Consider the following 16,088-nt stretch of genomic DNA (forward strand, 5'->3'; position numbering starts at 1 on the left):
TACCCAAAGAGTATGAGCTTTTGATATGTCAATGTCTAGAAATGTAACCATAGGGAATATATGAAAAAAATTCTGCTATAAGGAATCACCTGTTTATAGTAGTTCAAAAATTCAGGACAGTCCCTTGGTTCAATAAAGCAAAGACTGGTTAAAGAAATCTTGGCACAAAAAAAAAAAAAAAGAAAGAAATCTTGGCACAGAAAAGAATACTAAGTGATCATCAAAAATGATTCCAAATAAGAATACATTAAAAGATACTACATGAAAAAAGCAAATTATAAATAACATGTATAATATGACCCCCTGTTTTTTTGTTAAAAAAAAAGTGTGTGTTTATACCATAAGTTAAATATGATTGTATATAATTAGCAAAAATAACAGTTGTGTTACCAGTTGGTAGAACGATTGTGGATACGTTTTTCTTCTTTTTACTTGTCTACAAGGAACATATATTCTTTTTTCACTAAGAATGAGTTAAAAAAATTTTATATTCAACATAAAATCTCTTATATTGGTAGTTTATGCTTAGAATTTAGTTTTTACTATCTGACATTAAAAAAAACAAAAAACAACTACCTACACCTCTATACATACTTCATCTAGGTCAAAAGACTTTCTTCTGCGAAGCCACTTGTGGACTCTCCACCAAAAGGCTCTCCCCTAGGGGATGTGATGCTAACAGCTCCACAGAGGGGTCAGTCACTGAGTTCCCCTGCTCGGCACAGGAGACCCTGCTCCCAGGGTCTGTGGGCACGACTTCCCCAGCCTAGCAACCGCTGCACAGGAATGTGAAGCAGAATGGACTGCTCTACTCTCCACACCTGGCCACAGACCCAACTGTTAAGCAGAGACTACGAGCTCCACAGTCCCCACCAGGGCAACAGGCAATGGGCTTTGTTTTCTATAAACAGACAGACGAGGAAAAAGTTCAGGTTAAAACACAGTCCTCGGAGGAAGAAAAATAGAAACCAGGCAGCGGGGAATGCTTCATACTCCTAAAAGCTTTTTTTGTAAGTTAACACATGGTGTCTGCTTCTCTCTAGTCACCTATTTATCACTCTCCTCCTCAGAGAAGGGAAAAAGCCCTGGCTGTTTTCCTAGTGCAGAGTTTTGTGGCTGGGGGGAAGGATGAAAGGGGGGAGGAAGGAGGGTGCTTTAAGCATGATGCAAACCATTTGGAGCTGAGTGAGAGCACTGCCAACACAAGCTGCACTATTTAAACAAGTGAGGAAATGATCGTATATACAACATGCCAGTGAGCGCACACACACACCAAAGGAAGTCGAGAGGGCTTTTTTTTTCAGGACGCAGAGCTGGATGTCAGCGGCTAAAAGGTCGATATTTTCCCTTAACACCCTTCTCAATGACTTAATCATGTTCCGTTTGCACAGAAAACTTCCCAAGAATAAAAAGGTCTGGAGAATTAAGAGGAGGGGTGAATGGGGAGGGATGTTTGGCCTGGGGCTGACCTTATCCGAGGTTTTCTCCACGTAGCAGGGGTCCTGAGGGGCAGCCAGCAAGGGTACAAAGCCCGAGAGAAGCCGATCCTCTTCCAGGATAAGGAGGGTGAGGTCATCGTCCGGGTCCTTGTACAGTGGCACCTCAGACTGATTCACTGCAGTCAGTATGTTACAGAAATCAGCCAGCATCGACCAGACATCCACAGCAACCCTGTGAGAAAGATGGTAAGAAAAGGAGAGCAGCTCTAAAGAGGGACCAGTTAAAGTATTCTGAGCACTTGCGGGCAGGGAGGTACTCGTGGCACTATGCTGTCTGCGGCTGGCATCTGTCAGGAAATCTAACCCCAAACGCTAGGATACAAAATTGCGCCCGTGGCAGTAATCTGGTGGGTGTGTGTCCATCTATGCAAAGTTGAAATCGATTAGGGGGAGTTTTTAATCCTAACCAGAAAGGAAAAAGAACTTAAGAGAATCAGTTGCCTAATGCAGGTCCTGTCACCTTTCCAGACAGTGTGCCTGAGACACTTATTCAAACACTCAAGACAACCAGTGCCTGAGGCAGCTCCCAGAATTCCCCTACTCCTGTCCAGCCAAGTATATGCCACACAGACAGCAACACAGTGCCAATCTCCCCTCTTCCCACACAGCCAGAGGGGCCAGTTACACCAGGCAAAGAGTCATGTGGTTATTACCTCCCACCCCAGTCCCCTACAATGCTTCAGAAATCTCTTCCTACATATAAGTCGGAAAACAATCAAACACACCCACGAAAAACCACATTCCTGGCCTGCCAAGATCTTCCCAGGAGGGTAAGGCTTCCCATGCATTTCGGCCGACAAACCAGTATCAGTGCTGCCTTGGCCATCCCTCTCCCTCTCCTCTCCCTCACCTGTGGAAGGTTAGCTATAGGGTGACCAGCTGTTCTGGTTTGCCTGGGATTTGTCCCAATGTTAGCACCCAAAGTCGCATGTCACCAGAAACCCCTCAGTCCTGGGCAAACTGGGATGGCTGCTCATTCCTAATTGCACATCACCGAGTCCTGGTTGAACCTAACACATCTTGAAAATCCAAAGTCTAGCTCTCCTCATTTCACACTCCAGGGCAGAATGAGAAAAAGAAGGTTCATTTCTCCGTCACCATCATTTGTCAAACAGCTACTGTGGTTCATATCCCTGCTTTGATGGGTGCTAACGATCCTGAAGAGCTTTCGTTTTTGTCTGCACAGGACGCAGCTCAAATAGCCAAACTGCAGTCAGAGCCAGGGCTTGCCAAATCCATAGGCCCTGGGCTGTACAAGACTTGGCTCCCTTTTCCAGAAGACGGCCTTAACCAGGGACTCTGGAACAGGGGATGCCCTGTGGATGCTAAGCTGTACTCTAGAAGGAGTGAGCTGCATAGAAGAACAAAGAAAAGCTTTACAGTTACGCTCAAGAGGTGGAGCGGCAAGAGGCAAGAAGCGAAGAGAGCTGTGAGAGCGAGCCACATCCTGGAATCTTCCCAGAGGAGTCACTGCGCATGAGCCAGATCTGCTAGGGAGGGGCCTCAGACCCAAGCAATGTGTTTCTCCTGGAGACTGGGAGCCTTTGGGAGATGGCAGAGAAGAGGGCATTCAAGGGACAGGGCACTGAAGGTGATGCTGGGGGAGAAAGTGCGACAGAGGTGTGGGGACTCCTTGACTGGCTCCAGGTGGAAGGAGGCTGCCCTGGTTTATTTACTGTAATCACTGCACTAGGAAAAGGCAATGAAATGAAACATCTTGTTTTCAAGAGTGTCCTGGGAACCAGGCGGAACACAGCTCCATTAATCATACGACGGCACATAATCAACACACATGTACTGCACAAGTAACTCGCCTCACAGGCTTTGCCCAGGAAGAAGAACATGTTTGGGAAGCATCACCGGAGGGACACGAGTTTTCTAAAGCCTCTCCCTGCACAGACACCGACAACCAGGCTCATTCACAAAGCTCCATCTTTTGGCCCGGCTGAGCTTGGCTGTCAGAAATGTTTAAATATGGAAAAAAATAAACAGTTGCAACACGTTTTAGTGCAGAGATCTGCCTGAGCCCCTTTGTGATGTAATGGGAAACGCAGCATTCAGGCTACCAGCTGTAGAATAAACAGAACTTCGAGGGTTAAAAGGAACTGAACTTTCCACGACCCCATCTGCAGAGAAGAAAATAATAAGAGGAATGATGCACTGCCCCACAGCTCTGATAGTTTATCCTCCGGTCCCGGCTGCAGAGACAAGCACCGGATGTGATAGGGCTGCTCAGGGCCGCCTCCGAGGTTAGCGCTGCCCATGGGAGACGCACAGGGAGGCTCTTCCAGCTCCCCGCTTCCTCCCCCAGTGCCCTGCTGGCCACTTGAGCCCACTGCCTGAGTCTGCTCCCACAGCGCTGGTGAGCTCTGGCCAACAGGCACTGCTCCGCTGCAGAGCAGCAATTTGGAAAATAAACAGGAAAGACGACAGTGAGAAGGAAGAAGGTGAAAAGTCTCCCAGCTGAATTCTTGGCTTGGGGGCCTCGGTTGGTGCTGTGCAGGTCAAGGCTGCTTCAGGACGTAGATGGGGGTGGGGGGTGAGGGCAGCAGCATCTCCAGCCGGGGAGAGGCAGCAGAAAATTACCCACGGCTGCCACAATGGGAGGCCCCACATCCCTCTCTCATCCTCCCACCCCTACCATCTTGGATCCAAGACGAAGGAATATGTGGTACCATGTGGTTCTCATTACCATGCTCCCTGTCCCCTAAGGCTCAGATAAACCAAAACTGACTCCTCCCAGCGGCTGCTGGCCACTACTAGGGACCCCTGCCCACATCTGCCTTTTGCCCATTACCACCCACCTTGTGCCAAAACCTTAAGACTCACTGCAAAAATGAAGCGGATGGGTGTTCCTACCCTAGTATTGATTTGTAAGATAGCAGCTGATGCCAAAAGACATAGGAAGTATCCTGAGTTCCCAACTCAGAAATGTAAAGTGGCCCAAGGGCCAAGCTAGACTGAGCAGAACCGAGGGAATACACAAAATGCTCCGATGAAGGGTCGTTTCTGCCCTGATCCCGTCAGACTGGTGTGTGATTCTGAGCGGCCACTTTCTTCTGGTATTGCAGTGGGACGGCCCCCGATCACTTCACATATCATCAGTTCTCTCCTCTCTCACTGAGCACCACGAACATGAACACAGCTGACTGGACACCCAGGGACCATACGGTGACCCCCACAGAGGGTGGGGCAGAGGGGAGTGTCAGGAAACTAATACTAAAAGGAAGAGGTACTCTGAAAAACTAGGTGAGATGTCTGAACTCAGAAGTTAAGATATTTGCAGAAGTATGAGGCGATTCCTGGAAGCTGGGCAACATCACCTCAGCTTACCCCGATCAGGCCTCTGGGCTGAGAGGTCAGTTCCATGGGTGAACACAGGGTTTCCTGTCTGAGAAGGGGAAAAGTTCGCCTTTTCCTGCTCTAGTCCTCACCCCAGCTGGGAGTGCCTTCCAACCTTCACCCCAATCTAGTCCTTGGATTCTAAGGATTCAAGGTTGGCCTGGGCCAAGGAGCCCAAAGTCGAATTCTGGTGGCCGAGAGGAACTTTAAACAGCTCCCAATCTTCTAGAAATGCCTGGGAAATGACTCCCCAAGAGTTTTCAGACATTCTCAAGCCACTTTGGTTCTAAATGGACCCTCTAGGGTGCTATAGGCTTGGGCAAGTCCCTCTGGCTTGTTGTGGTCCCAACTCATACTTTGGGAAAGCTCCCAGAGTCCAAAAAAATCCCACCAAACAGACACAAGGCAGCCAGAGAACATGAAACTGCATCCAATGAGTCTGTTCATGGCTCTCAGAATGGTGGCAAGGGAGCCTCTCATGCAGCTGTGATGTGACTAGTGGGCAGGGATCAGCAGTGGTAGGGTGACCCGGTGGCCCAACCCCACAGAACACACCACACACCAGGAAAGCAGACCTCTGGCTGGAGTCTGAACACCAGGTCCTAGCTTGGGACAGACCAGCAGTGGCTAGTTATAGGTATGCACTCAGGACCAAGGCTCACCCACTTCCCCACAGACATGCATTCACTTACTCCACCAGGAAAGGAAAAAAATAAGAGTTAATTTACTTTTTATTGCCTCAGAATTCCAAGGTTTAATGTAGCTGTCAGTTTGAGTGCAGTGCAGCTGCCGGCCGATACAATGCAGCCCAGGCCAGCCCAGGTGACTAGGGAAACACATTTCACAGAAATGCACCAATATACACACTGTTGGCTGGTTGTTTGAGGGGATATTGACTTGGGGAATCAGATTAAACCTTCAGGCTGGGGTTAGTTCTGCAAACAGCATTAGAAAAGCAGCTTCAGTCCAAGGAACTGAGAAGTCCTGATCTCAGGTGGACCAGTGGGTTTCTGTGTTTCTACCATTTTGGAGTTTTCTCATACGATCTGTTACTTAACTATGTCATGCTCGGAAAGATTAAGGTGTGAGATATGCGAGGCAAGTTATACCACAACAACCTATCTCTTTCCTAGAACTCAGAAAGAAAGGCAGATCTGCCAGCTTTATAGGGAAGAGGTCAAGAATGAACTTTTCTGCAAACTCCATCCGAGGACGGGACTGAAGGAGGAAGACAGTTTGGAGAATGGAGTACTAAGGCCCGACCAGGGCTCAGGCCATCCTTCTGGCAAGTCTAAGGAGGACTAGGCCTCACACACCCCTTCGTATTTTTACTGGGGGAACAGGCTGACTGGTGATTAATATCAAGTACAATGACCCCATGTTACAAGCCTGCAGGGGCCTGTGGAGGTGGCCATTTCCTGTGTAATACCAGCTTGTTTAAACACTAACATTCAAACTCCACAGCTGCAGAACAAACCCGGAAAGAGGTGAGTGAGAAGAAGCCCTGCATTGTGTTTTGGAGCTACGGAAGATCAGAGAAGTAGTACAGATGGGAAACGAGTTGGGTCTTTTGGTTTCTGGAGTGAGACGCTCTGGAAATACAGCTAAGATGGCATAGAAACTAGGCACAAAGAAACTGAAAAAGAGAAAGTCCATGAACTATAAACACAAAAGGGGAAAGGCAAAAGGCCACAGCAAGAGAAATAGTCTTAAGATATGTAATATCCTCTTTTTAAAACCTGTTTGCCTATGGACCATCATATTATAGCCCACAACTCTTCACGTGGGGTTCAATGGCCAACATGAGACCACTGTTGCCCTGGAGGACTTCCCACCCAACTGGACAAAACTGCAGGAAGTGAGCAGGTAATAACAGAAATGGACCTGAATCCAACAAGTCTGGTAGAGTCAAAAGAATAGTACCTGGGTTTGAAATAGCTTAGTAAGCTCCTTGGAAAGCCAGGATGTCATGCCAACTCTGTTCTCAGTAGGCCGAGGATCTGGTTCTGGTATCGGGGCTAGGCAGCTCAACAGAATGGGGCAGAGACTGGGGGAGGGTAGGAGGAGAACTATGCAGCTCCCTCTTGAGATTTAGGAACTACAGTGTATTTTCCAGATGCCACCATGATATAAACCGGAGACAAAGTTATCAGGGATCACTATTCTAGGAGTTAGGACAGGGGCAGCAAGATACCATCCTCCAAGAATGATAGCTGCTTATTAGGTGACGGCTAAAAAATACAAGACTCAGTTAAAGAAGATCCTTTCTGCCTTCCTAATTTACACAAACAAGTCAACTTGGGCCCTTGGAAGAGTGCCCAACCTAAATTAATTCTGCCCAATAGGGCAAAATCAATCTGCAGCTCAGTCACCCTGCACTACTCGAAGAACACAAACTTCATGTTCTAAGCAGTGCAGCTGGAGCCCTATGGCCAACAACAGGTCACGGTAACCTTATTCCAGGATTTCTCAAGTACCTCTAACTGTGCCTCCCTCAACCTCTCTCTAGGTCAGTGCCTATTTGACTTCAGTTCTCCCAAGCTACACTCAGATGTATAGCCTCTGTCGCATCACTGTGGTGTGTTAAACCCATCAGCACTGTGTGTTTGGGAAAGAGCAGCCCCCAGGGGACCTTGACATCGCCACGGCATGAGTGGAGCCCTCGGCGGCCTCCCTGGTGCGGATTCTCACGGTTCCTGCCTCTCTAAATTTTTAGCTGTAACCACTCCAACACGTCTTCTTAGTTTAGCACACACTGGACCCAAATAACCTCAGCCCAGAGCTGGAAAGTACTCTCCCTGGGGTCAGCAGCTGTACCCTGCTGGGGTCAGACTGGAGCCTTGGGCCAACACCCCTTCCTCTCACAAGAAGTCCTGTGGGAGGAGTGGGGAGGGGACAGCGGCTCCTGCCGTGGGAGAGATCACGTGTGCCCCACACTCAGCACTTGGAGGAAGAGGAACCCCCTGGTGCCAGGCTATAGTGCTGACGCCCCAACCCGGAGCCAGGGAGACTGGGTGGGGAGCCAGGGTAGCAAAGGGGCTTCCCACAGTCACCACCACTTCCTTCAGGGAAGTGCTGATGGACTATTACTTAGTGACCTCCCAAAATGCCCTTCTGGGAAGACGTATTAAGCGTCCTTGAAGGGGTGCCGATTAGACTTGGGATTAGTTCTTATTTCAGAACTGCCCTATGAGGGCGAGTGAATGAGCTGCTTTTTAACTCAAGAATTTCTGTCTCGTCTACAGGGTCAACACGTGTAGGCTCCCTGTGGAAATGAGCTTACTGCATCCTCCCTCCATATCCCCATGTCTCCCTGTGTGACGGCACCTCAGAGGGCTCCCTACGAGCCCTTTCCAGCATGCTCTGTAGACTATACAAGACAAGCCATGGAAAAGCAGCAAGTCCAGGAATTTCTGGAGTTTTTTTTTTTTTTTTTAACAGTGCTCCAATCCAACAGTGTGATAAATGCATCCGAGCTACAATTAGGAAGATATATAGCATCAGAATGCGAAGGTCTGGGCAGCCTGGTGAAACGCGGGCTCTCCAGAGCCCCAGCTATGTTTCCCATTATGTAACCCTGGTCATGGGCAGACAGCCAGACTCCAAATGAAAAAGAGACTCTGGCTTGGCACCGGTTCTATTTTCCTATCCTCATTCGGGGTCAGCGCAGTGTCATACAGCTGCAGAGAAAGCTCTGGGGATTAAACCTGGGAAAGCCTCCAAGACCAGGACCTGGGTTCAAGTACCAGCTGAAAGCAATAAACCAACTGCCACAGCTGGGCTAGGTTTGGATGTTCTCAAAGTCCCCTGACTCTTTCACTTACTGAGAACTAGAGATCAAGATGAGGGAAGATTTGGCTTCAGCAGAGACTATGCAATGAGGTAGGTTGTCCCACTGCCTCAGCCTTGCCAAAGGTCCTGGGGTGCAAGGGGGCTATGCTTAGGCTCGTGGAAGCCTGTTGCTCTGCTCCTCTCCACCACCTGACATTCACAGCTTGCCTCATGCTCACTTGGTAAAGCGGGGAGTAGCTGCCCCTCCCCTCTAACAAGAGGCCTGGCACAGAAACTGTGCTCCCCACTCCACCCCCACCCCCATAAGTACACGGCCCCTCCAAACACTGTGGTCTGTTCTAACCAGACCAAAGCACTCTACACTGCCTTTTACAGTGGCTCGAGGCACCTTTCCACACCCTGCTACAATCCTCTGCACCAAAGTCTCCTGGGATACAAAGCCATCCTATTACGACTCCTAACAGATACAAATGGGAAGTCAACGTACTTCCGTGCTGACTCCAGCACACACACCTACTAAGTGCCACTGCTGTGGGAAGGCACAAACAGCCCTGAAATCCTGCCCTTGTCACTCTGCAGTGTCAGTGAAGTTCTGTCATCATCATTCTAAGTGGTCCATATGTGCCTAAGTGGCTACTGCCTAGGAAAAGTAAACTTGACCAGAAAGAAGAGGAATACGGGCAAAGGGGAGAGAACCAAGGAGACTACTGATGCGCTTTAGAATGCCCCTGAAAAAGTGGAGGTGCTTCGAAATGACTGACTGTGCAAGGAGAGATGGTAACACAATGAAAGACAGAAAGAGAATGAAGGGAGCAAGATTAAAACAAGGGTCCAAATGTGTCAAGGAGATAATTTGGGAGTAGGGAATTTCTGGAGAAGCCAACTACAATGTAGGCTATCTGGTCACCTTATCGTAGGATCAGTGAGGAATCTGTCTTTGCAGAGAACAAAGGCAGGCGAAGACCAATGAAAACATGCAAAGGAGAGGCGTTAAGTGGAAGCCATTTCCTTCCTACTCTCTTGAGAGCGTTCCTAAACCCTCCAAAATGAAGAGCAGCACAAGGACCTTAAGAGTGTCAGAGGGACGACTGTTCTGACATCTACAGAACTGTCTGGAGTATGTTATTCCCTATGGCCTTAAAAGAAAAGGCTCCACAGTATGGAAGATCAGTGGGTATAAGATGTCACTTTGAAACCTACAGAAGAACCACCTACCGTACCTTGCCAATCTCTCAACCACAGCATTCACTCGGTGAGTGTTAGGCAGTTACGTGAGAAACTAGAAAGAAGGGAGGTAAATTCTTATTCCACTTTCCACTGCTTGGATCTGAAGGCTATGAGGTGGGATGACCCTCAGTGGTGGTCAGACCAGGTTTGTTCTGTCCAACAGTGGCACCAGCCCTCAAACCACCATGCCTTGTGGTCAGGCCCCAGGATGGCAGAGCCCCCCCTTTATACTTAAACTTGCATTCCAGAGACAACCAGCCGCTGATCCTGATTGCAAAGGGAGGCAGTGCAGGAGGGGACTCCATTTTCTACCACACTGACTTCTCTAGCCTAAACTGGACTCATCAAAAAGTAAGTTACAGCTACAGGAACTTGTTTACTAAGCAATCAGATTCAACATATCATTTGGTCAGATTTGCTATCCTTGTGCAGAAAAGTCTGAAAAGACTAAGCAAATTTGATTCGAGTGTCCCAACCCCCTCTGCCTTTCTGTAGCCTTGGAGGTGAAGCCCAGCTGGGGACGGATGTAACTTGGACCACGTGCCCAGCTGCAGATTGAGCCCTTGCCCAAAGATGGGCAGCAGCTCGCATGAGCCGGCAATGGGCCATTTGCTCCAGCATCCACAGAGAAAACAGATTCAGCACCTCAAGCAAATGAAGCCCAGCACTTCCTGTGTGAGGTTTCCATTTCCTCAGCCAAACAAAAGCCAAAGGGAGCAGGAGAGGGAGGAGGGATAAAGGGAGACAGGTCGCAGAAGGGAGTTAGCAGGCCTGATGGCCAGGATATGGGCAAACAGGGGCTGGGTGGACCATATCTAAGGTTGTGAGGTGGGGTGACCCAGAAGGCCCAAGCTCCAGGGACAGATGGTCTGCCTCCCCACCCCCCGAGAGGAAGGGAGGAACACTCCGTGACCCCTGCACATGCTCAGAAGCAGTGGCTTCAGATACTTGGAGAGCAGAGCCCTTCCTTGTCAGTTTCTTTCCAAAACTGCAAATTGCCTAGTCGGCATCTTAGATTCAGGGTCTGAAAACTTTGAGGCTGTACATGTTAACTCTTCAGTGAACACTGCTGGCAAACAGCTGCCCCCTAGCCAGCAGATTGGTCTGTTCCTTTGTGTGTCCACAGCTCCCCAGCTCAAGCTCAACCCTGGCTCACGCGGCCTCAGCCTGGAGTGCATTTTGAAACCTAGAAGCGTTCACAGGAAAGCTGCAAAGATTTGTTTGATGCTGTGAGCATCACTCACATGGGTACAGAGCTAGAGCTGCCTGGGGAGGGCAGGCTTAATGGTCAAGGGGTGCTTCCTGGGGTGAGGAGCAAGGAAGAAATGGGACGAAGGAAATGCAGGAAAGAGTCAGACTATATAGTCCACACAGAAGGGTCTAACTGCTGGCCAGAAATCTCTGCTGCAGTCTTCCCTCTGTGGGTCACCCATGAGTCTGGGAGACTCACATGGCTGGTCCCCAGCCCAGAGAAGCACCCCTCCCCACTCCCTAGAAATGCCACTGGCACCATCCTAGGTATCCATCCTCCAACGTCCAGTATTTTCCCCCTCCCAGGGAAGAGCACTGGAGAAGAATGATGAGATGCTGGGTGTGGATGCTTGTTCCCAAACACACATATATACACCCAACACAGAGCCTGAAGGAACCCTGAGTGCACTACACCTGCCAGAGACAATACAGCAGATGGGGGAGGGAGGAATGGAGGGAGGGGAGAAAGGGAGAAGGAAAAGCTAAACAGAGAGAAAGAGAGACAGACACCAAGGGAGAGACAGATAGGAAGAGAGAAAGAGTAAGAGAGAGGGAGGGAGAGAGATGGACGGTCAACAGAGTTGACCAGAAACAGGCACCTATGTGCACACACATTGGGACACTCTTACGCAAACACAAACACACACACAGTGACCCTAACGTACAGAAGAACAAGACACATAGGAACATGGATATAGATGAGGAGCTGGCAAACATTTTCTATAATGGGATAGAGAGTAAATAGTTCTGGCTCTGCAGACCATACGGTCTCTGTCACAACTACTCACCTCCACGGCTGCAGTGTGAAAGCAGCCATAGACAAGTGTAAGCAAACAAGCGCGGCTGGGTTCCAGCACAACTGCACGGACACTGAAACGGGACTTCCGTACACTTTTCACAAGTCATGAAGTCTTACTCTTTTTATTTTATTTTTTCAACCATTTAAAAATGTAAACCCTTCTGAGCTCATGGGCCACAGCTTGCTGACCCCTGAAACAGATACACAGACAGCAGAGAGAGACAAACAGAGTCAAGCAAAGAGGCAGGCAGGGACAAGCCAAGACAAGCTGAGACAGGCAGGAGGGACAGGCAGAGGCAGGCAGGGAGACACAGGCGAGGCAGCCCCTGTATCCACATATACAGAAATCCCCTGCCCCAACAGAGAGACCTAGACTGACACACAGAGACATACTCACAGACAAATATGGACACGGACACAGGCAGTCCTGGGCACAGACATTCAGGAACATATACAAACACTCCCACAGGACACAGCCACATGCAGAGAGACATGGACAGGACCGAAGCAGACATGGACTGACATGGCCCAAGAATCAGACGTAGACATATATATGAACACACAGACATGGAGACAGACACACAGTGAAAGAGATTCCTCACGGGGACACAGGAACCCTGTAAAGAGATCCACACACCAGGATAGACAGAGACGCAGACACAGATATGGACACAGCACATGGACCCACATACATAGACAGACATGGAAAGGCACATCAAAAGAGCCTTCGATAGGGCTTCCCTGGTGGCGCAGTGGTTGAGAGTCCGCCTGCCGATGCAGGGGGACATGGGTTCGTGCCCCGGTCTGGGAAGATCCCACATGCCGCGGAGCGGCTGGGCCCGTGAGCCATGGCTGCTGAGCCTGCGCGTCTGGAGCCTGTGCTCCGCAACAGGAGAGGCCACAACAGTGAGAGGCCCACGTACCGCAAAAAAAAAAAAAAGAGCCTTCAATAGACAAATCGCCGGGGACGGACACACACACACACACACACACACACTCACACTCAGACACAAACAACCAGACACACATAGACAACCAGACCCAAACAGGCACACGCAGATCTACAACTCACACATCGCTACAAACACAAGAAATAGCCCTACCTGGCTGCACAGCAACGTGAATGTACCATGCCACTGACGTATGCTTAAGAATGGGTAAGACGGCAAACTGTGCCACATGTATATATTTTACCACATGTCATATGGACAAACAAAAAGATCTACAGAGAAACACCCAGCAGACACACATACTCCCCAGACCAACACATCCCACATCAACACAAAGAGACAGGGAGAGGGGGCGGGATGTGCTGCGGGGACAGGGACGAAGTGAGTGGGAGAGAGGGGTGCATGCTCTCACCATTCCCCACATACTACAACGTCGTGAGAGGAAGGCAAGGAGACAGAGTGCGCAGGACAGCACGAGAAGCAGCAAGAGCCTGAGAGATGCACAGAGATAGACTAAAAGGGAGAGAAAGAAACAAAGTCTCTCACACACACTGACTGACACCCACCCAGACTCAGCAGGCAGCTGCCGAGACGGTGAGTATGAACAGTTCGCAGTAAAAATTAGCAAGATCGAGGGGAAGGAACGAAACAGAGCAAGCTATGGTGTGAGAGAAAGAGAGACTGAGAGGAGGAGCAACAGGCTGGAGAACAGGCAGAAACAACCCAATACGTCAGAGGACGAGGAGGGCGTCAGGGAAGGGGAAACCCCAAGTTCAAATGAAGAGGGAAGACAGACACAAGCGGGCTGCGGGATGGGGGCTGTGGGCACACGGGTGGGCAAGGCTGACTCACTGTGAGGGCAGATCCAGGGATGTGGGCGGAGGATTCCAGGTGTCTGGATAGCCGAGCATCCAGTCCGACCAGACTTTCACACTGGGGAGCAGTTCCTTCAGGTCGGGGACGAAGGAAGACACCTTGATGTCATCTTGATCCTCCTCCTCCTCAGGAGAGGACAGCTGAGCTGCAGAGGCAAAGGGTGAGAACTGGGCCTAGGCCTGCTGCGGCCCCCGAGTGAGGCCTGGGGCACTGGGTCGGCAGCAAGCTCTTAGGGAAGGGAGGCCAAGTCCACAGGAGAGCTGGGCCCAGAGGCGAAGAGCAAGTGCCAGCAACTGAGAGGATTCCGCAAAGCAGGACAGAGAGAGAACCAGGGCACCGGGTCCGCCCTGCAGACAGCTGTCTCTGCTCCACCTGTGGCCTGGCTGTAGCTGCTACCCTGGCCTCCAGCCCCTGCCCCCACCCACTCTTAGCCTCCCTCCAGCACAGTCCTGAGATGGTACCAGGGTTCATGCCCAAACTGTACGACCTGAATTTGATGGTGAGGATGTATCAGAGAAACCCAAATTTTAGGGCGTTCTACAAAGTAAATCTCCTCTACACTTCAAAAATGTTAAGACCATGAAGGACAAAGGAAGACAGAAAAACCATTCCAGATTGCAGGAGACTAAAGAGACATGACATCTAAATGCAAAGTGGGATCTTGGAATGGATCCTAGACCAGAAAGAAACTTTTTTCTTCAAATTCTTTTTGGGACAACTGGTACAAACTCAATAAGGCCTGTAGATTCAATAATAGTACTGTATCAATGCTGGCTTCCTGATTGTGATAAGAGTACTGTGATATAAGAGAATGTCCTCATGACTAGGAAATACACAGTCAAGTATTTGGGGAGAAAAAGCTACCATGTCCGTAACTTACAATCAAATGGTTCATAAAAAAAAAAAAATAACAGGGACTTCCCTGGTGGCACAGTGGTTAAGATTCCACCTGCCAATGCAGGGGACACGGGTTCGAGCCCTGGTCCGGGAAGATCTCACATGCCGCGGAGCAACTAAGCCCGTGTGCCACAACTACTGAGCCAGCCCTCCAGAGTCCATGAGCCACGACTACTGAGCCGGCCCTCCAGAGCCCGTGAGCCACAACTACTGAGCCTGCATGCTGCAACTACTAAAGCCCACACACCTAGAGCCCATGCTCTGCAACAAGAAGCCCGTGCACCACAACAAAGAGTAGCCCCCGTTCGCCACAACTAGAGAAAGCCCACGCACAGCAACAAAGATCCAACACAGCCAAAAATAAAATTAAATAAATAAATTTTAAAAATAAATAACAATAACCATTAGGTATAGGTGTGTGTGTGGAAAGAGAGAGAACTTAAAGCAAATATGGTAAAATGTTATCAATTAGGGAATCTGGGTGAAGGGTATGTAAGAGAGCTGTCAGTATTATTCTTGCAACTCTTCTATAAATGTGAAATTGTTTCCAAATAGTTACCCCTACCGTCCCTCCAAAAAACAGGCAGTCCCGGAGGCTAGAGGCATTCACAAAAGCTGATGCGGGGTTCAAGACGGCAGGGTAGAAGGACGTGCACTCACCCCCTCTGGCAAGAGCACCGGAATCACAACTAACTGCTGAACAATCATCAACAGGAAGACACTGGAACTCACCAAAAAAGATACCCCACATCCAAAGACAAAGGAGAAGCCGAAATGAGATGGTAGGAGGGGCACAATCACAATAAAATCAAATCCCATAACGGTTGGGCGGGTGACTCACAAACTGGAGAACACTTATACCACAGAAGTCCACCCACTGGAGTGAAGGTTCTGAGCCCCACGTCAGGCTTCCCAACCTGGGGGTCTGGCAACAGGAGAAGGAATTCCTAGAGAATGAGATTTTGAAGGCTAGTGGGATTTGACTGCAGGACTTCTACAGAACTGGGGGAAACAGAGACTCCACTCTTGGAGGGCACCCACAAAGTAGTGTGTGCATAGGGACCCAGGGGAAGGAGCAGTGACCCCATAGGAGACTGAACCAGACCTACCTGCCTGTGTTGGAGGATCTCCTGCAGAGGCGGGGGTGGGGGGGGTGGCTCACCGTGGGGACAAGGACACTGGCAGCAGAAGTTCTTCTGGGAAGTACTCCTTGGTTGAGCCCTCCCAGAGTCTGCCATTAGCCCACCAAAGAGCCGTTAGGCTCCAGTGCTGGGTAGCCTCAGGCCAAACAACCAACAGGGAGGGAACCCAGCCCCACCCATCAGCAGACAAGCGGATTAAAGTTTTACTGAGCTCTGCCCACCAGAGCAACAGACAGCTCTACCCACCACCAGTGCCCCCCATCAGGAAGCTTGCACAAGCCTCTTAGATAGCCTCATCCAACAGAGGGCAGAC

At 49.7% G+C, this 16,088-nt stretch overlaps 1 protein-coding gene across 2 annotated transcripts in view; it reads right to left on the minus strand.

Annotated features, from left to right (window-relative positions):
• Positions 1-16,088, minus strand: part of SMG6 (SMG6 nonsense mediated mRNA decay factor) — a 239,714-nt gene that overhangs the window by 118,634 nt on the left and 104,992 nt on the right. The window contains exons 12-13 of one of the 2 annotated variants that reach the window (XM_030861808.2): positions 13,713-13,881; positions 1,470-1,671 (exon numbers count right to left, since the gene is read on the minus strand). In XM_030861808.2, coding sequence (XP_030717668.1) covers positions 1,470-1,671; positions 13,713-13,881 — 371 coding nt within the window. Of the gene's footprint in view, positions 1-1,469; positions 1,672-2,349; positions 2,368-13,712; positions 13,882-16,088 lie in introns of those variants that run through there. The other variant, XM_060290984.2, reaches the window with a different exon arrangement.

Source organism: Globicephala melas, chromosome 20 (assembly GCF_963455315.2).
Source record: "Globicephala melas chromosome 20, mGloMel1.2, whole genome shotgun sequence".
Classification (NCBI taxonomy): domain Eukaryota; kingdom Metazoa; phylum Chordata; class Mammalia; order Artiodactyla; family Delphinidae; genus Globicephala; species Globicephala melas.